This window comes from Brachypodium distachyon, chromosome 1 (genome assembly GCF_000005505.3).
Source record: "Brachypodium distachyon strain Bd21 chromosome 1, Brachypodium_distachyon_v3.0, whole genome shotgun sequence".
Lineage (NCBI taxonomy): Eukaryota > Viridiplantae > Streptophyta > Magnoliopsida > Poales > Poaceae > Brachypodium > Brachypodium distachyon.
Window position 1 is genome coordinate 57,003,389 of NC_016131.3, and position 20,705 is coordinate 57,024,093.

The 20,705-nt window shown below is 47.2% G+C and overlaps 3 protein-coding genes across 3 annotated transcripts; all 3 read right to left on the reverse strand.

Moving 5' to 3' along the window:
• Positions 1-941: 941 nt before the first annotated feature.
• LOC100825376 (dehydration-responsive element-binding protein 1H) lies at positions 942-1,988 on the reverse strand. The gene has a single exon (XM_024457394.1). It carries the CDS (start codon positions 1,858-1,860, stop codon positions 1,132-1,134), a length of 729 nt encoding a protein of 242 aa, XP_024313162.1. The 5' UTR covers positions 1,861-1,988; the 3' UTR covers positions 942-1,131.
• Positions 1,989-18,502: 16,514 nt separating this feature from the next.
• LOC100825684 lies at positions 18,503-19,108 on the reverse strand. The gene has a single exon (XM_010231784.1). It carries the CDS (start codon positions 19,106-19,108, stop codon positions 18,503-18,505), a length of 606 nt encoding a protein of 201 aa, XP_010230086.1.
• Positions 19,105-20,421, reverse strand: LOC104581332. Its single transcript, XM_010231785.1, has one exon. The coding sequence runs from the start codon at positions 20,419-20,421 to the stop codon at positions 19,105-19,107; it is 1,317 nt and encodes a 438-aa protein (XP_010230087.1).
• Positions 20,422-20,705: the final 284 nt, after the last annotated feature.

Genomic DNA, 20,705 nt, shown 5'->3' on the forward strand with positions numbered 1-20,705 from the left:
ATCCCAAGCTTATATACGCATGGTCTAGAGAGAGTTGGCGGAGCCAGGAATCGAAATCGAAAGATGTTATGCTGAAACCGGCCGGGCTCTCGCCGTCCACCAGATCCTGGGATGCTGACGACGGAGATGGAGACAGCGACAGGCAAGAGAATGACGATAATTAGTCCAGAGACTAATGAGAGAAATTGGTGGAGACGACAGGTCAAAAGGATTTAGGGCCCTCTCAACAAACCTTGTTGTCTTCAGCATGCAGGAAACATGAAGCAGAATCTATAACATTCGTATACGAGGAAGAACAGATCTGCTTTCTCGCACGATACCATATATGGTGTACACACTAGCTAGGACTAGGTTAACACAGATATTGTGGAGCTGCAGCAGCAGTTGAGTGGTGGAGATTACTGCTGGACGCCTGGACAGTGACCGGGCAGCAATAATCGGACGTACCTGTACGGCTGTACCAACCGGAGCTTGCCGGAAAATATCCAGGGCAGTGGTGGTTGGGCCGAGCTGGACGCTTCTCGCCCACATCTTCTTCAATTCATTAGCCTGCTTGGGCTACAGACTCTCTGTAGGCCTGGTTACCCAGCGTTGATCTTTCTACCTCTTTTTTTTTCTTGTGGTCATCAGCTCATGAAGCCAGTCTACCTCTTTTGGAAGGGAAGGAAAGATAATTTCACTACTAGTGTAGTAGGAGAACAGATCAGTGCTAGGCTGCTAGCTAGTTAATTAATTAACCAGAAGTGCCGGAGGTGAATCATCAGTACTGCTGATGTCCTTTCCTACGTCTTTTCTTGTTCCTTTTTGTGGGTAAGAACTGCTTTTATTTGATTGAGTCCAAGGATTCGATTCGTTTAAGGTTGCACGATTTTATAATGCATGCCTCTCGGCCGGAGGCAGCTAGCTTCAGTTTGTTCCATGCGTGCATCGAGAGCCAAATCAAGCCAGATAAATTCTTCCTCCATGGCAAAATGTAGGATCCACATAATTTTTGTTAACCGTCAAACTTTAAAATGTTGACAAAACTTAAGAACGACATAAATATCAACATTTCATCTACGGTGCCGAATGGATACCATTAGGTCCATTGTGAAATATATTCTCAACGATGCCAAATAAAAACCATCGTTTTCAATAACAACTCCAGAGGTCAGCATCAGCTGATCCACCGTGGCCGTAGTCTCTGCTTTCCAAGGACGCCCCGGCGTCCGGCACGGGCGACGGCGGCTCCATGAGCAGCCCCTCCGCGAGGTCCGCGTAGTACATGCCTAGCTCCATGTCGCCCGACACGTCGAGCTCGAACAAGCCGCTGCCCGTTGCAACCGGCACCTCGAAATCATCAAACACTCCTAGGAGTACTCCATTGTTAGCACAAGGTTGGGACGTCGTCGCCAACGAGAAAACAGCATCGTCGATGTCGGGGACATTGACGGCGCCGTCGGCGGCCTCCCGGCGCTGCAAGTCCGCGACGGCCGCGAGCGCCGCGTGCCGGACGTCGCCGAGGTCGGCAGGGAGCGTGCATGGCACGTCGAGCAGCCAAGCGGAGTCCGGGAAATTGAGAAGGCACGTGGCGACAGGGTAGGAGCCTCGCAGCATGAGCATGGCCGCGTCGTGGCCGCGGGCTGCCGATTCTGCCGTGAGATACGTCCCGAGCCAGAGGCGCTTTCCGCGCTTGCCCGGGACGCGGATCTCGCAGACCCAGCGGCCCGCGGCGCCCCGGGTGCGCACCCCGCGGTACACCGGGTGCCGCGTCTCCTTGAACTTGGTGCGCCCCGCGGGCCGCTTCGGCGGCGCCGGTGACCACTCTTCTTGCTGGTCCTGCGAGGACGGCGAGGGAGGGAAGCTGATCCATTGATCCATTATATTGCTCGATCGGCGTTGGATTTTGGACGATCGAGCTGGAGGTTGAGCTTGAGTAATTCTGTGGTGTGTGGAGACTGGAGAGTGTAGCTCTTCTTATAGTTTTCCGTGGCGCGGTCAAGACGTCGATGCTTAACAAAATATCAACCGATCGATCGAAATGCATCCCCTGGAGAAAACAATCGACATGGCATGAAGACAAAGTGTGCAGTATTCTAGAAAGAAAAAAAGACAAAGTGTCGCAGCAGTCTTGTTCCCCTTTGTCCCGTCGACAAATTGAGCGTGACAGTTTACTGCACACACGCGCGGCCTGCCAGTGTGTGATCCGTACTACGAGTAGTATATCAAACACTCTGAAGGCCAGAGAAAGATCAACGCTGGGTAATCAGCTGGCCCAAGTAATTAAGCTAACCCAAGAGGTGTGGACGAGACACTTCCAGCTCTTGCCGCCGGCCATACCCAGATATTCCTCGTACCCACGAGACACCAAAGCAAATAACGGTTTAATTTTTCCGAGGGTGTAAAGAAAGACCGGTTTAAGCCACATAAAAAAGGGAAAGTTGAAGAAACCGACACATCAATGCGTGCGTGGAAAAATGATGGTTGCTGACGTCGCAGGACAATTTTTTTTTTGAAAGGACATCACGATTCTTTTCGTGCCAAAAGCTGAGACGTCAAAAATAGCATGGACAACATAGTTCGTATGGGTGGTCCGAGTACAGCCATTGGTAGCTTAATCCGAGGATGTGGTCGACACGAGACAGTGACTCTTGTGAGGGAGCACGTGGTGCAGCACGTGGCGCCACCTCTGGGCTCCTTTCAGTGAGCGTACGAGCGCATGGCATGGCCAGTAGGCCAAGATGCCAATAATAAGTGGCGCGTGTTCCCTTTGTTAGATATTTATTCGCTAAGATGCCAATAAGTGACCGCACGTGCCCCCTTGTTATTAAATATTTAGTTGCCAAGATGCCAATAAGGGCTTACCCGCCTTGGTTAGATATTTAGTTGTCCGGATGCAAACCGGACTCGCGAAAGTCCCGGTTTTAGTTCATTTGAATTGAAGATTTGAGAAATGAACTAAAAATCCTGTTTGGTCGATCCCTATTTAGTTGCAATTTGTTGTGTCGGTCATTCTTTGGAAAGACATGCAAGGACGAGGGGAAGAAAATATATCTAGTGAGTGTAAAGCTTGGTTCTGCCTTGTTAACTAACCATGCAATAATCCACTAAATTAATTTGCATTCATTGCATTATCAATGCACACTTTTACCCTAAAATGAAGTTCCAAAATTACCCGCTAAACAACATGTCAATTGCCACCAACCACACAATTACTAATGCTATGTTTTCTTGTAGCGGTGTAGCAGTGTTTACCCGGGCATATGTAAGTGGTATCCTGCTAGTTCATGCAGAGAGGCCAGGTGTACAGAAGCCATGGAGCCAGCAATCGAAATCTCAGAGAGGCCAGGTGTAGAGAGGCGATGGAGTCAGCAATCGAAATCGAAAGATATTATGCTGAAAGCCTGAAACCCCATCGATCGGCTCGCCGTCCACCAGATCCTCGGATGCTGACGAGAGAGAAGGAGGCTGCGACAGGCGAGAGAAGGACGATATTTAGTCGAGGAAGAAATGAGAGATTTGGTGGAGACGAAGAGTCAAAAGGATTCCCTCCCAACAAACCTTGTCTTCATGCATGCAGCAAAAATAGCCAGGAAAGAGTCATATATATATATGGTTTACACATTATTAGGACTAGGTGACTTTTGCTGGACAGTGACCGGCCGGGCAGCAATAATCAGACGTACATTATACCAACCGGAGCTTGCCGGAAAATATCCAGGGCAGGGGGATTGTGGCCGAGCTGGACGCTTCTCGCCCACACATCTTCTTCATTAGCCTTCTTGGGCAGCAGACTCTTCTTGTTTTGCTTCTTGTGGTCATCAGCTCTTGAAGCCAGCGTGCCCTCTATTGGAAGCGAAGGAAACATCATTTCGCTACCGTTATATCCCTGTTGGGTGACTTCTATTCCTGTCAGGCCCGTAGCCGGTCGACAGGAATAGAAGTATTCCCTGTCAGGTATTACATGGCACACAGGAGAACAAACCATTTTCCTGTCGGTCGGTTCGAAACACATAGGAAAACATATATTCTTCTCGGCTTTGAAGCCCACACACGGGGATGAACATAGATTCCTGTCGGGCAACTGTACACCGACAGGGAAATCTTCTATTCCTGTCAAGGTTTTTTCCTGGCCGACGGGAATATGTATTTTCCCGTGGGTTGGATACCGATAGGAATAGGAATTGAAAATGTTTTTGAAACTTTTGGCTTACCAAATGAGCTCCGAATTGGGCGAGACCGAGTGAGGACTCATGTTACACCGTAACAAGCTTGTAATAAAAAATATGAACACTAAATGTGCGATATGATCATACCTTGCCTTGAGTGCTTCAAGGTAAGTCGAACTAAGAGTTCATCTCTTCTATCCAATAACTTTCGGCACATTTTTCATCGTTGGATATAGTATGATTTGGCCCTATAGTGTAACATAAGAATCGTATAGAAGGTTGTAAATGTGCTAAATGTAATTTTTATTTGATACCATTTGTACAAAATAATGTGTTTATGATTTTCTGAAACTATGTAATGGAAGTATTGTGTAAAAGAATTACCAAAAATATTATTCCAAAATTGATAAATCAATGTACTAGCAAGAATTGGTTTGATTTAGTCACAAATATGAAATAATATACTACATGGTCTTTATAAAACAAGTGTAATCTTTCATTTTGATTTTCTATTCCTGTGAGTATAGATGACACGCACAGGAATATATATTTGCCTGTCGGCGACACGCACAGGAATATGTGTTTCCCTATGGGCAGTTGCGGGACGGACAAGGATATTTAGTCACGAGGCAAGATCCCACGCGCGGCCTCAGACATGTTTGAGCCCAGGCATAACAATCCCTTACCGAGCGAGCCGTCTCAAATCCTTTTTTTTACCAAGCTCTCTCTCCCTTACCCTAGATTCCTCCCGACCCCCTCCCTCACACTCTCACTCCCCACTCCCCCCCGATCCGCCGTAGCTCCCCACATCGGCCCGCCTCGCCTCTCTCTCCTCCGTCGGCAGCGCCGGCCTCGCCTCCGCTCTCCTCTGCCGTCCCTGCCTCCCCATCGTGCCGCCCCCCACCTCCCCATCGCGCCTCCCTGCCTCTCCTCCACCGGCGCCGCCTCCCCATCGTGCCCCTGGCTCCCCTCTCCTACCTCGGCCGGTGCTCACACCTCCTCCCCCACTCGTAAAATTTGGCGTCCCGGAATTCCCCAGTCTCCCCAGATCTGCGTCCCGGAATGGAGCAGCTGCATGGTGCAGTCCACCTCCTCCCCCACTCGTAAAGATTGCTGTAAGTACTCCTCCTTCTCTTCTAAATTTTGTGTTATACACACCACGGATGGTACTTGTACTGGAAATTAAGTTTAATTCCGACCATTGCTCCGAAAAAGGTTAGCGGCGGCGGTCCGAATTACACACCGATGGCGGTAACCCGGACCGCCACTAAGCCTGTGCCACTGGTGCTAACGAGCACCAGTGGCGGTGATGATACCCGTCACTGGTGCTAGCCAGCACCCGTGGCGGTTTGCACAACCGCCGCTGGTAATCCGTAGGGAGCTTCAGAAAGTGCACCGATGGCCGTGGGAAGGACAGCCACTGTTACATACCAGTGGCGGTGCGTACTCACCGCCACTGGTACATCACAGTGGCGGTGCTTACCCACCGTGTAGTCCAGTGCGCCCGCCACAGATTTCCGTGGCACGGGTGCAGGTCGTGGTGGTTGTGAGGGTTGGCTGTGTTTACGGTGGGGCGGCGACGGATTAGGCGGCGGCACACAAGCTGGTGCAGCGTCATCGTCGCTGTAGTCTTGCGCTGGTTCGAAATCAAAGCCTCCTTGCCCCGACGTTTGTGAATCCGGACGTGCTGGCTTAATGGGGAATGGGCCAAGGGGCGATGGAGAGGGAAGTCGTCGAGCGGAAGCCGGTGGAGACGCTTCAGGACACGACAGAGAGGGAGAAGGTTGGGTAGCAAGGGCAACCAACCTCCTAGGCCACTGGATGTACGTGCCCCGGCATTGCCCTAGAGTCACTGATTCCTTCTCTGGAGGATAAGGGACCGGCGCCTTGTCAAATTCCGGGAGCACGTAGTCCACCTGCACCCTGACATGATCCGGGGCCATGGGCGTGTTGTGCACGACCGGCATTCTTGGCATCAGCTGGCCACGTGTGCTTAACGAATTCCTGGTGGATGGCATCAATATCTGGCACTTAATACTCTTCTGTGCGTGACAAACAAATTAACATACGTACGTTAGTGTTATGGTGTGAAGAATGGCGTAATTGAGTATATACCAGTAAGGAGCTTACAGGGATGTCATCAGATGGGCCATCAGGGTCATCCGGGAGTTCGGTGCCGGAGCCAGCACTGCTCTTATACGGTGGCTGCGAAGGATTCGAAGTCGACTAATGATCATGCAGAGTCATAGGCCTCGGTGTCGCGCCCCGGTTGCCATCATATGTAGCAACAAACTCCTCCATAGTCTAGCCGGAGTCCCTTGCTTTTTTCAAGCAAGCGAAAAACTCCGCCCTTTTCTCTTGAGGAAAGACTTTGCGACGAAGGGCCCCGAAACCTAAGGCTCGAATATGGCCCCCGTGCTCATTTCTTCCTAGAGCATAGCTTAGTGGTGAATCCCACTGTGCACGGAGCTCGTCGTGGGAGCCTTCCGACTCGAACTCGGCGACCTTGTCCTGAAATAAGACAAAGTCAGTGCCAATTTATAAGTGAGTGTGTTAGAAGCTAAACTGAAAAGAAAGTGGCGGTTGAGGCCTTACAATTAAAACTTTCTGGTCATCGCGGATAGGCTTCAGGCCCGCCCACTGTTCTTTTGTCATGGTACTCCGCACAAAGGTGGTGGACCGGTCATGACGGAGCATTATCGGGACAGGAGGGACTATCCCTCTTGCCGCAGGCTCGGTGTCCTCCTTCTCCCACACCGGCTACTTTCCCTCGATACTACGACTACCAAGGCGGTGGTTAAATTTCCTCTTGGCACGTAACGCCGTGTACCACTCTTGGGTTGCTTTGAAATTTGGATCCTTTCCCTTCTCCTTGAACTCCTCCCATTCCTCCTCTGTGATCCTCGGCCATTTCTTATGAATCACCGTCTCTCAATCTTCGTTCAAAAAAGCTCTGCCCTTGGTACCCCAATTGCTCTGGCCCCTACGCATTGTGGTCTTCATCGCTCCGAATACTTCTTCACGGAGCACGGGATCAGGCACCTCGAACCTCTCCCTTGCCTTGGCGTAACAATCTTGCTTTACTCTCTCCGGCACCTCGGTCCATCTTTGATTGATGTTCGTGAACTCGTGAACGATTGCATTGCAAGTGTTGGCGAAACACGACACGGCCTGAAGACCGCCCCCATACAAGGGTTCGATCTCTGTGCTTTAGTGCTAGTCCTTGGATCGACTCACTAGCACACACAGTTTCAAGATGTAATATCATAGAACAAAGGTCTCAATATTACAACGTTTCATCAATAATATAAGAGGGTACTTACAACTCGCATAACCTCACGGGTTAGCTAGAAATAAAACAACTGTTTAGCAGCGGAAAGCGAAAGATACAAGGGCACATCAACACCACGGTGAGAGCGTGTTGGAATGTGGGCCCGTAACCCAAACAAGTAGAACGTACATCTTACTCGTCGTCGGAGCTTCCTGCATCATTAAAAGATGCAGCCACTAGGGTCAATACATTGAATGTATTGGCAAGATTCACTAGGAGTTATATCATAACCTACCAAGTATATGCAGTATTTGGCAAGGTAGAGTTCAGGCTGTTTGCGTGGAAGCAGAACATAAATTACCCTACTACAAAGGAATGTTATAATAATGTTAACTAATGGACACGGGATAGACACACCCATGCTCCTATTAACCTAGAGTACATTGAAGTGGATTCTTCAAGTGCTCCTACCCTGTTTAAACCATTCATTTTATTTAAGAAATTGGAATGAGTGAGACTTTCCTTACAACTCCACATCTAGTTGCTCAAATTGTCCGTTGCCGGGGACACGGCTAAGTACTTAGTTTTGACGCTCTCGAGAGTTTGTACACATTCCCCACAAGAAACCGACGTGTTAATCCCTTGCTGTCCTCAGGGTAGAGTAGCAACGGCATCGATTACGAGATTTTCAGAGGTAATTCCCTAAACCACGAGAGAATCACGCTCCCCCTACACGGCTACCTCAGTACAATTCTTCGGGTCTAGGTTCATACAACTTACTCTTGTCTCGCCAGAGCCCATATAGCATTGTGGTTGTACTAGAAGCTTCTAAATAGGAAACTAGTCCAGTCTCAGTTACCCCAGGTGGCATTCCACATTTGCAACGTAGGCGTTGCCCGAATCCACGGGAGAGACGTCCATGGACGATCCATTCCTGAATCCACAGGAACTCGACTCAGAGGGACCCATAGAAATGGACCTGACGCCGCTAATCCTCAAAATCCTCAAAGCGGCCCACCCAGGATGGTTCATTTAATTAGTTGTTTTGCCTTACATCTAAGAAAAACATTTCATATAGCCAAAGGCATAACAATATCATAATGTAGTTATTTCCCCCACGATACTACCATAGCCTAGCATTCAACTACAATCGCTGGCAATTTGGTAGCAAGGTAATGGCGAGGGTAAACTATACTACCTGGGATTTATAGCTAGCATAGAGGTACGAGTAATAGTCCTATCAATGCATCTCTACCAACAACACTAATGCATAAGTATTTTAAAACAACAATAATAATGGGATATGATCAAAGTGAACTTGCCTTGTCCAAGGTTGTGATAGTTCTCGCACTCTTCGCAACAACAAGGAATACACTCCACACAATCTAAAAATAAAAGAAACACACACAATAAACACAACATTCAATACAAAAACCATGCCATGATGCATATGCCAAGATGATGAACACAAAGGTTACTTCTAACGTACAAAGTTTCGTTTCTGTTTTGAAAAGGCTCTCAAAAGATTTGGACAGATTATACAACATCAAAGTGGTAATTAATATGCATGATACATGAATAGGGTTTAAAACAAAAGATTGTGCGGCTTTTGCAACATAGAGCATTATTTAACTTATATGCCATGATTATACACAAAATGATTTCTTCTCTGGTCCTAATGGATAGAGATCAACTTTAAATAATTTTACAGCAAGATAACATGCTCAAAACTATTTTGAAACAATTCATTTGAAATTTAAACTCTATTCAACCAATCTGTAAATTGCTTCTGACTAAGTTGTTCAAAACTGAAATTAAACAGTGCTAAAATATTCTACACATTGAGACGATTCCAGAAAGGTGTGGATTGTAAATTTTGGACAAACGGTTTAAAAGATATGGGGTTTTGAAGTTGTAGGGGTTTTTCTGCAAAATTTCATTATCCAATTCGGCCGAATTAAAATAAAAAGAAAAACCTGCCACGTGGCATGGCGGGACTGGCCGGTTTCTAGGGTTCCGGCCGGCAGGGTTAGCTCGCCGGACGGCGGCGGCGGGCGGCGCGGGCAGCGTGCGGGCGCGGGCCGCGCGGGCAGGCGGCGCGAGCGGGTCGCGCGGGCGCGTGGTGAGCGGCAGGGGCGGCGCGGCAATCGGGGGCGGGGCGCGGCGGGCGGGCGGCACGGGCGCGGGGCGGAGCGCGGGCGGCGGCCGGCGTTGGGGAAGACGGCGGCGCGGGCGGCCGGAGGCGGCGGCGGCGGCCAAGCGCAAAGGCGAGCGCGTCACGGCGTTCGGGACGGGGAGAGGAGAGAGGCTAGGGGAGTGGCGCGGGGAGAATCTCACCGGAACAGCGGCGAAACGCGAAGAACGGCGGTGGCAGCAACGAACTCCGACGAGCAATTACTTTCTAACCGGTGCGAAATTGGACGTGGGGTTTGGGGGAAGTGGAGGAGAAAAGCGAGGCCTTGGGGGTGACGCGCAAGGATTTGGAGAAAACGGCCCGAGCGCGGAGAAATCGGAGGTGGAGTCGTGGGCAGTTCGCGGGCGTGCGTGGCCGGATTTTTCGGACGGAGGTTGAAGATGACGCGTGGGTCCCACCGGTCAGAGAGAGCGGGCGGCTCGGGCTGGGCGGAGCCGGTCCGGTACGGTCCGGTACGGTCCGGGCCGGTCCGGTTTGACCGGGTCGGTCCGGTTCGGCGGTTTTCCTCGTTTTTTCATTTTCTTTTATCTATTTTCTGTTTTTGAACCTCAAAATTGATTCGGAGCTCCAAATCACTCCAAATAAAATGCAACAAAATTTGTAAAATCATATTTTCATATGATCTAACTTTTGGAGCAAGAATTTTCTCAAAATAAAATATTTAAAAATACATTTGCTTATAAAATGGCTTTTAGGGCCCTTAGGCTATCGAATCAAATTATTTATTTATTTTCAAAATACTTTCAAAAGCCAATTATGGGATAGCTTTATATATATGCATTAAATCCCTTTTTACCACAATACCCTCATCGGTTAAAAATGCAAATACTCAAGAGCAAGGTCAAAGCCCAAAATCAAATAAAAGCATTTTTGAAAAAGGGTTTTCTGGGCAAACTTTAGGGTTTTGAAAGTGATCAAATGCAAGGGTGACATGATGCTTATGATATGCAATGCATATGAAGAATTTTGAAAATTGGGATGTTACACGGCCCTCTTTGGTGATTTGGGTTTCCCCACGTTGTCAGTCCTGGTGACGATAAATTTCTCCTTCATCAGCTTGTTAGACCCACGCGGCGCCTTCTTCTTCTTCTCAGAAGTAGCCTACGACGTGGTAGCCTCAGAGCCTACGTTGAAGCCCGAAGGATCACCGCCACCGTGTTCAGGCTCGTCGTCTTGGCTATGGGCTATTGGTGTGCCCGACGACTAAGAACCCTGAGGTGAGTCCTCAGGGTTTTCTCCATCGTGACCCTGAGCTTCCTATATAATGCCCTTACATGGATTACTTTAAAAAATTGAAAAATTCGGCATGACCCGTACTATAAATCAAGAAAATTTCGGCATGACCCGTGCTATAAAGCTAGCGAATTGGTCTACCCAACAATGATACCTGCATAAAAATTACCCACTCACATATACCCCCTCGGCGCGATGGCCAGCCCCTTAAATTTCAACGACCTCGGCACGATGGCCGGGCCCACATCATGCATATGCCACAAAATGCATATTCAATTGTATTAGCTTTCCTTTAACCAATGCTTTGATCACAAATTACTCTATTAATATGACCAACAATATGGGACGTATTAGCTTTCGTTTGACCAATGCTTTGACCACAAATTACTCTATTAATATATAACCCTAGAACAGCAAACCCTAGAATTCATTATAGGACATATATTCAACCGAATCCTAATATGCTTCGTATTGTTGGACGGATTTACTTCCTCCGATCCTAATTCTTGTCTCAAATTTGTCCAACAATCTCACATTCACACAAAAAAAAATTCCTAACACTAGAATAGCAAACCCTAGAACAGTAAACTTAAAAAAAATCCTAACCCTAGAACTTACCTCGTCGCCGGCGGCCGGGGACCCCGGCGGTGTGTCGTCGTCAGGAGGCTTGGCCGCCGGATTTCGAACCTCGTCCACGAAATCTGGCAGGCCCGAATCAGCCGTGCGGCGGGGCCGCGCCGCCTCCTCCGTCGTCTCGTCGCGGGGCGGAAGGTCTGCCGGGGCCGACGTCGTGGGGAAGCCATGGCGGCGGCCGGTTCCGCGAGTGCGCACCATGGCGGCGGCGGCGGTGGCGGCTGGTCCGGGACGGCGGGTCGGGGAGGAGAAGGGGAAGAAGAGGTGCCGGAGGAGAACGGCGTGTGGGGGAGGAGGAGAGGAATGGCGGTGGCGAAGCAGGTGGGGGAGGGGAACGGCGGCGGCGAGTCGGCAGCGGGGCAGGGCTTCGCCCACGTTAGGTTTCGCTGTGCTGCTGCTGGTCTGTGAGATGCGCGTGAGAGTGGTCGAAATTTTGCCAAGTCCCGTTTCTATCTATTTATAGCATGGCGGCACGAGTGGCGGTCCGAAGCACAAACCGACCACTGGTGCTGGCCAAGGGGATTTTTGCGCCAGCACGAGTGGCGGTTCACCAAGCAAAACAGCCACCGGTGCTAAGCACGAGTGGCCGGTTGGTGCTTCCAACCACCACCAGTGCTTCTAAGTGCCTGTAGCACTGGAGCGAGCACGGGAGACGGTCTATTTGCAAAACCGGCCACGGGTGCTGCACGAGTGCTCCTGGATCTAGCACGAGTGGCCGGTTTGTGCCACCAACCGCCACCAATGCTCTTTAGTGCCTATAGCACTGGAGCGAGCACGGGTGGCGGTCTAGTTGCAAAACCGGCCACATGTGCTGCACCAGTGCTCCTGCATCTAGCACTAGTGGCTTTTCTAAATCAAGTTTTAAATTCATATTAAATTCTATGTACATCCAAAAATTAAAACACCTGTCCTTTTGAGTGTAAACTACTAATATCATGTCCCGTGCAAAGTTTGAAACCTAAATTCAGAAATATCATCAACCATTTATATGATTATGTTGTTCATATTCAAGTTATTAATTGCTATAAAATTGAATTTTGCTCAAAATGATCTGAAATTTTGCATGGAATGTTTCTATCAATAAACAATCTTAAATATAAATTTTGGTCCAAAAATTCAAAAGGATGCACCTTGGTTCTTCATTTTTGTCACGTTGGTTCTTCATTTTGGAACCATCTAGGTAGATCTCTCAGAAACCATCCAACCCCATGAACCAAATGTAACATGTTTTTTTTGTTTGAACTTGAATTTTTTTTATGGGTGTTCGATAGCAAGAGGGAAGTGTCCACACCAAAGTTGACAATTTTTTGAGAAAAATTGAATTTTATAGAATTTTTATAGCACAAAAGCCACACATAATGACACTTAATCATAGAAATTAGGATATATAACATTTGGATTTACGGTTCAAAAGTTTATTGAGAATAAACAATCTTATTATACACATAAAAGAATAGGTAGTGTATTTATTTAAAATCTAGAGAATATAATATGAATTTAATAGCTTATTAAAAATTCATCAGCAGTGGCGGTTTTTTCGGGAGAACCGCCACTGATATGCGGTACACAAACTTAGGGTCTCCAATGCTCATGCGTATCATACCAGTGGCCGGTTTCATTGCGAGCACCGCCACTAGTGCTTCGTACTAGTGAAGATTCTCTGTGTAGTCACCGCCACTGGTGTTTATACTAGTGGCGGTTTGCTGCGTTTCACCACCACTAGTGCTTCATGCTAGTGGCACTTCGTGCGTTTTCACCGGCACTAGTGCTCCTCAGAGCGAGCTTTCGCGAAGTGTGTAAGGAGTTTAGTCCCACCTCGCTAGTTTACAGTGGATCTGACCAGCATAAATAGGCTTCTCCACCTGTACTCTCACTTCCGAATCAATTCCCGTACCTTTCTTCCTGGCCGGCGGGCCCGGTTGTCTTCTCTTCCTGGCCGGTGGGCCCGGTGTTGTCGTTCCGAATTCTTGGTGGGCTCGGTCAGAGCCCTGTGGGCCCGGTCAAAGCCCTATGGTCCCGGTCATGCCTGCACTAGTAGGTAGTAGGCAGCTCCCTGGTTCGCCGGGCTGGGCCCGAACCCGAAAAGCTGTATTGACTGGGTGGCCTAATTTTTTTCCATGAAGTTTGATAAAGTTATTTTGAAATTCAGAACATATTTAAGACATTTGATTTGAAATTTGAACATGTTATTTAAGACAATTGATTTGAAATTTGAACAAGTTATTTAAGACAACTGATTTCAAATTTGATCAAGTTACTTCAAATTCAGAACATATTTAAGACATTTGATTTGAAATTTGAACAAGTTATTTAAGACATTTTGATTCAAATTTGAACCAGTTATAATTCAAAACATATTTTTGATTTCAAATTTGAACAAGTTATTTAAGACTATTGATTTCAAATTTGATCAAGTTACTTCAAATTCAAAACATATTTAAGACATTTTATTTGAAATTTGAACAAGTTATTTAAGACATTTTGCTATCAAATTTGAACAAGTTATTTCAAATTCATAACATATTTTTGATTTCAAATTTGAACAAGTTATTTCAAATTCAAAACATATTTAAGTATTTTGATTTGAAATTTGACATGATACAAGTTACAATTTTTCATTCAAAAGCATCGTTAAACATCAACTACGAAAAGATACACAAATATTCAACTTACGAGTTTGGCACGATCGGTATATTTACTTAATGAAAAACAAGTCTGAGACATTTGAGAAATTCAAGGAATTTCAGAATGAAGTGGAGAATCATCGTAACAAGAAAATTAAATTTCTACGATCGGATCGTGGAGGTGAATATTTGAGTTACGAGTTTGGCACGCATTTAAGACAATGTGGAATTGTTTCACAACTTACGCCGCCTGGAACACCACAACGCAATGGTGTGTCCGAACGTCGTAATCGTACTTTATTGGATATGGTACGGTCTATGATGTCTCTTACTGATTTGCCACTGTCGTTTTGGGGTTATGCATTAGAGACAGCCGCATTCACTTTAAATAGGGCACCATCTAAATCCGTTGAAACGACACCGTATGAATTATGGTTTGGCAAGAAACCTAAGCTGTCCTTTCTTAAAGTTTGGGGATGCGAAGCTTATGTAAAAAGGCTACAACCTGATAAGCTCGAACCCAAGTCGGAAAAATGCGTCTTCATAGGATACCCTAAAGAAACAATTGGGTACACCTTCTATCACAGATCCGAAGGAAAAGTGTTTGTCGCTAAGAACGGGTCCTTTCTAGAGAAGGAGTTTCTCTCGAAAGAAGTGAGTGGGAGGAAGGTAGAGCTCGATGAGGTTATTGAACCTTCTCTCGAATTTGAGTGTAGCGCAGCACCAGAAACTGTTCCCGTGCATCCTGCATCAGCTAGAGAGGAAGCTAATGATAATGATCATGAAGTTTTGAATGAGACAACTACTGAACTTCGCAGGTCGACGAGAACACGTAATACTCCTGAGTGGTACAATGTTCGTGTCATGAATGTCATGTTGTTGGACAACGATGAACCTGCGAATTATGAGGAAGCGATGATGAGCCCAGACTCCGAAAAATGGTTAGAAGCCATGAAATCCGAAATGGGATCCATGTATGAAAACCAAGTATGGACTTTGGTAGACTTACCGAATGACCGAAAGGCCGTTGAGAACAAATGGATTTTCAAGAAGAAAACAGATGCTGATGGAAATGTTACCGTCTATAAAGCTCGACTTGTCGCAAAAGGTTTTCGACAAATTCAAGGAGTTGACTACGATGAGACTTTCTCACCCGTAGCGATGCTAAAGTCTGTTCGGATTATGTTAGCAATTGCTGCATTTTTCGATTACGAAATTTGGCAGATGGATGTCAAAACCGCGTTCCTTAATGGTCACATTGAGGAAGAGTTATACATGGTTCAGCCCAAAGGTTTTGTCGATCCTAAGGATGCTAATAAGGTATGCAAACTTCAGCGTTCCATTTATGGGCTGAAGCAAGCATCTCGGAGTTGGAATCTCCGTTTTGATAAGGTGATCAAAGGGTTTGGATTTGTCCAAACTCACGGAGAAGCTTGTATTTACAAGAAAGTGAGTGGGAGCTCTGTAGCATTTCTAATACTGTATGTGGATGACATATTGCTGATTGGGAATGATATAGAACTTCTTAAAAGTGTTAAAGGCTATTTGAATAAAAGTTTTTCAATGAAAGACCTTGGTGAAGCAGCTTACATATTAGGCATCAAGATTTATAGAGATAGATCAAGACGCCTGATAGGACTTACACAAATTACATACCTTGACAAAGTTTTGAAAAGGTTCAAAATGGATCAAGCAAAGAAAGGGTTCTTGCCCATGTTGCAAGGTAAGACATTGAGTAAGACTCAGTGTCCAGCTTCGGCAGAAGATAGAGAAAAGATGAATAGTATCCCCTATGCCTCAGCCATAGGCTCTATTATGTATGCCATGCTGTGTACTAGACCAGACGTGTGTCATGCTGTTAGTTTGACTAGCAGGTACCAAAGTGATCCAGGAGTGGAACACTGGACAGCAGTTAAGAATATCCTTAAGTACCTAAAAAGGACTAAAGAAATGTTTCTCGTTTATGGAGGTGACGAACAGCTCGTCGTAAAGGGTTACGTCGATGCTAGTTTTGACACTGATCCGGATGACTCTAAGTCTCAATCCGGATACGTATTTATTTTGAATGGTGGTGCAGTTAGCTGGAGGAGTTCCAAGCAGAGCGTTGTGGCAGCATCAACAACTGAAGCGGAATATGTGGCTGCTTCAGAAGCGGCACAGGAAGGAGTTTGGATGAAGGAGTTCATATCTGAACTTGGTGTGGTTCCGAGTGCGTTGGATCCCATGGACATCTATTGTGACAACACTGGTGCCATAGCCAACGCCAAGGAGCCGAGGTCTCACAAGAATTCCAAGCATATTAAACGCCGGTTTCACACTATTCGTGAATATGTCAAGGATGGTGACATAAAGATTTGCAAAGTACATACGGATCTGAATGTCGCAGACCCGTTGACTAAACCTCTTCCACGAGCAAAACATGATCAACACCAAGACTCCATGGGTGTTAGATTTATTACAATGTAAACTAGATTATTGACTCTAGTGCAAGTGGGAGACTGTTGGAAATATGCCCTAGAGGCAATAATAAATTTGTTATTATCATATTTCATTGTTCTTGATAAATGTTTATTGCCCATGCTATAATTGTATTGATTGGAAACTCAAATACATGTGTGGATAAATAAACAAATACCGTGTCCCTAATACGCCTCTACTAGATTAGCTCGTTGATTAAAGATGGTTAAGGTTTCCTAACCATAGACATGTGTTGTCATTTAATAACGAGGTCATATCATTAGGAGAATGATGTGATGGACAGACCCAAACCTAAACATAGCTTTTGATCGTGTCACTTAAGTTTAAGTTGCTTATGTTTTATTATGTCAAGTATTATTTCTTTAGACCATGAGATCATGCCACTCCCTAGTACCGGAAGAATACTTTGTGGGCATCAACCGTCATCTCGTAACTGGGTGATCATAAAGGTGTTTTTCAGGTATCCCAGAAGGTGCTTGTTGGGTTGTATGGATCAAGACTGGGATTTGTCACTCCTTGTGACGGAGAGATATCTCTGGGCCCTCTCGGTAATATAACATCCTAATGAGCTTGCAAGCATGTGACTAATGTGTTTAGTTGCGGGGGTATTATATTACGGAACGAGTAAAGAGAACTTGCCGGTAACGAGATTAAACTAGGTATGGCGATACCGACGATCAAATCTCGGGCAAGTAATATATCGCGAGACAAAGAGAATTGGATACTGGATTAATTGAATCCTCGACATAGTGGTTCAACCGATGAGATCTTCGTGGAATATGTGGGAACTATTATGGACATCCAGGTCCCGCTATTGGTTATTGATATTTGATCATGTCCACATGTTCTCGAACCCGTAGGGTCACACACTTAACGTTTGATGTTGCTTGGGTTAGATGAGATAAATGATGATGATATCGAATTATGATTCGGAGTCTTGGATGGGATCCTAGACGCAACGAGGAGCTCCGGAATGTTCCGGAGATAAATATTTATATATGGAAAGTTGTTTTCAGGGTTCTGGAAAGTTTGGAATATTTCCCGGTTTTGACCGGGAAGCTTCTAGAAGGTTCCGGAGGGATCCGGAGGGTTCCACCTTGAGGCCCACCTATCCCTGGGCTAAATGGGCCTGTGAGGGAGCACCCTGGCCTTAATGGGCCTGTGAGGGAGCACCCTGGCCTTAATGGGCCGAGGGGCTAGCCCACAGGGCCCATGCGGCCAGGAGGAGAGTCCTGGCCGCGGGAGAGTCCTGGCCGCATGAGAGTCCTGGCCGCCGGAGAGTCCTGGCCGCCGGAGAGTCCTGGCCGCGGGATAGTCCTGGCCGGCCACGCCTCCTCTACCCCTATATAAATAGAAGGGGGGGCAAGGGAGAGAGACACCCCCAAGCTTTCAGTTGGATCTCTCTCCCCTGAGCCCTCCTCTCCTCCTCTTCTCACGCGCACGGCGTAGCCCTGCCCGTGAGAATATTCACCATAGTCACCACGCCGTCGTGCTGCCGGGATCTCGTCTACCTCTCCCTCTCGCTTGCTGGATCGAGGAAGGAGGAGATAACGTGAAGCTGAACGTGTGGATACCAAGGAGGTGCTGTCCGTTCGGCACTGAGATTGATCTCATTGAAAGTTCCACTACACCAACAACGATCTCGTGATCGTAACGCTTAGCGGTCTACGAGGGTATGGTGTTCATGATCCCTCTCGTTACATACATCTAGTATATATATTCTTGGGTTTCTTCCGCACTTCTCGTAGGAAAATTTTTGTTTCCTATGCAACGAACCCAACACCAGCATGTTGTCCACCAACAATCTCTGCATCGATTGCATTATCTTGGAAGGCTCTGATCATAAGCCGTGTTCCATTGCATAGGCCATTATGAGGGTCGAGGTTACGGAGGAGAATGACCGGGCAGTTGACCTTTACTCTCAACACATGCGGGGGCGACCATTAGGCGTGATCGAGTTTAGAAAGTCGATGGTGTAATTATTCTGCAGGTCATCCTCAATAGAGTCGAAGCTATGGTATACCTTCTCTTCGCCCGGGAACCGGGAGATCATCTTTGCATTCAGCTCATCCACATGCTCGTTCTTTGTTGAAAGAATTGCACGTGTGCTCATGTACTCTCTCGACCTAGCATTGGCATGCAACGATGGGAAGACTTGTTCGATGAGTCTATTAATTGCTCGGTCATCCTCGGTATAACCAATGACAATGTCGTCAGGGAAACGGACGTAGTCATCGCCAATTGTCTCTTCTGTCCCATTCCCTATCCTGAGGAGGTATTCGGAGAACCAAGGGTCATCCTGTGCCCGCATATTGCGCGTGAGCCGTATCTTGCGGATGTTCTCCCATAGATGGGATCTCAGCAGTGCAGCATCCGTGATTTGTGCTCTTGTCCCTCGTGTCACGACGGGAAGGACCTGCCTGAAATCTCCACCAAAGACGACAACCTTTCCCCCAAACGGCAGAGGACATTCCATTATGTCTTGCAATGATCTATCAAGCGTCTCCACTGCTTGACGCTTTGTCATGGCGACTTCGCCCGTCTAAGCAAGTCTGCCGTCCCACTCTGCTTTGTGAAACCACACATGTTGTAGCCAGTGAGCTTGATTGGTATTTTGAACCTAGAGTATGCAATCCGCCCTCCAGGCATTATCGACGCGGCTATACCCGATGTAGCAGTTGCAATCGCTATCAGACCCATGGAACGCACCTTCGCAAGCAAGGCTTTGTACAAGTATGTCTTCCCAGTACCTCCCGGACCATCAAAGAATACTTGGCTTTTTTGGCTGGTCACATGATCCATGATGTCGTTAAACCCAGCCAACTGCTCGTTGTTCAAGCGGCTTTCAAGATCTAGGTGTTCTTGGTCCACGCCGACTTGCCTCTCCTCTGCTACCTCTCTAAACTCAACATCAGGAGAACCATCTGTCTCTGCAATTTCCGGAAGCCCGTAGCTCTTGATATCCTTTCCCATGGATTGCACCAGATCTCTTATGTCCCTTAGGACCATCTGCTCAAGTTCTGCCTCATTAGGTTGTGTCCGGCGGTAATCTTCAGACATCGATGACAGATGTTTGTCCCACAACTGACGGATTTCTATTGCCTCGCAGAATACCAATATAGTGGCAAACAACCGCCTAAGAGCACACGGCATTTGAAATGTGGCAGCCTCGGTCATGCAATCATCAAGTGACCTGTCGTGCTCAATGAGGCCTAATTGCTCACACGCCTCTCTGAAGGTACCGCACAGCCTGCCATTTACTATTTTCAGATCGTCAAATGAAGTGGCACCTCGGACATCGTTGAGGAGCACTCGCAAGTAGTACCTCTCTCCTTCGGCAGGGTGCGCATACACAAGTCTTCCAATCTGATACCTCTTGTTTCTCCTCTTCTGCCACTTCTTAGTGCCGGAAATCCACCTATAGTGTTCTGGAAACTCCCTGTACAACCATTTTTGTCCCTCCTGATTTTTCACATTCATCTCAAAGTATTCTGTAAGCATGGATTTGGTAGAAGTTGGCCGAGTGACGACATCTTCTAGGCTTTCACCGGCTTTGAAGGCGACGGTATGCATGTTTGGCAAATGAAGCTGGAGCTGCAGAACAGATGGACTGACACCAAACATGTGAAAACCGAAAATCCTATAAATAGCCTCTGGAGGAGATAGATAGCGGGCGTCCCTGTATTGACAAATCTCATTGATGATTTCCCCGCCGTTGATGAGTTCTTGCTCAAATGCAAAGGATGTCCGATCATGCCCTTTGTAGATGTACTTGAACAGGTACTTCACTGCCTTGATGCTTGAGCAAGCTTCGACGTTAATGTGGCAGTTGTATTGCATGAGAAGAGACGGGTTGTAAGGGACAACTCATCTATTGTACAAATATGCGCCTCTGATCCGAACTCTCTGCCCATCGTCTGTCGTCACACGGTGCTCCGACACCGGGGACGTGCGGCCACGGCCCCCTTTTAGGTTTGGTAGGGGCGTCTGGGCAGAGCCCCGGCGATCATCGGCACGGCTGGTGGGGCCCTGTGGGACCGGCGAGATGGAGTGCTAGTGGTGCGCACTAACCCAAGAACAAACACACGCACGTTTTTACCCAGGTTCGGGCCACCCGGAGGTAT

Bases quoted from the DNA above. Each gene is read 5' to 3' on its own strand.
- LOC100825376 (XM_024457394.1), bottom strand. From the start codon at position 1,860: ATGGATCAATGGATCAGCTTCCCTCCCTCGCCGTCCTCGCAGGACCAG.
- LOC100825684 (XM_010231784.1), bottom strand. From the start codon at position 19,108: ATGACAAAGCGTCAAGCAGTGGAGACGCTTGATAGATCATTGCAAGAC.
- LOC104581332 (XM_010231785.1), bottom strand. From the start codon at position 20,421: ATGCAATACAACTGCCACATTAACGTCGAAGCTTGCTCAAGCATCAAG.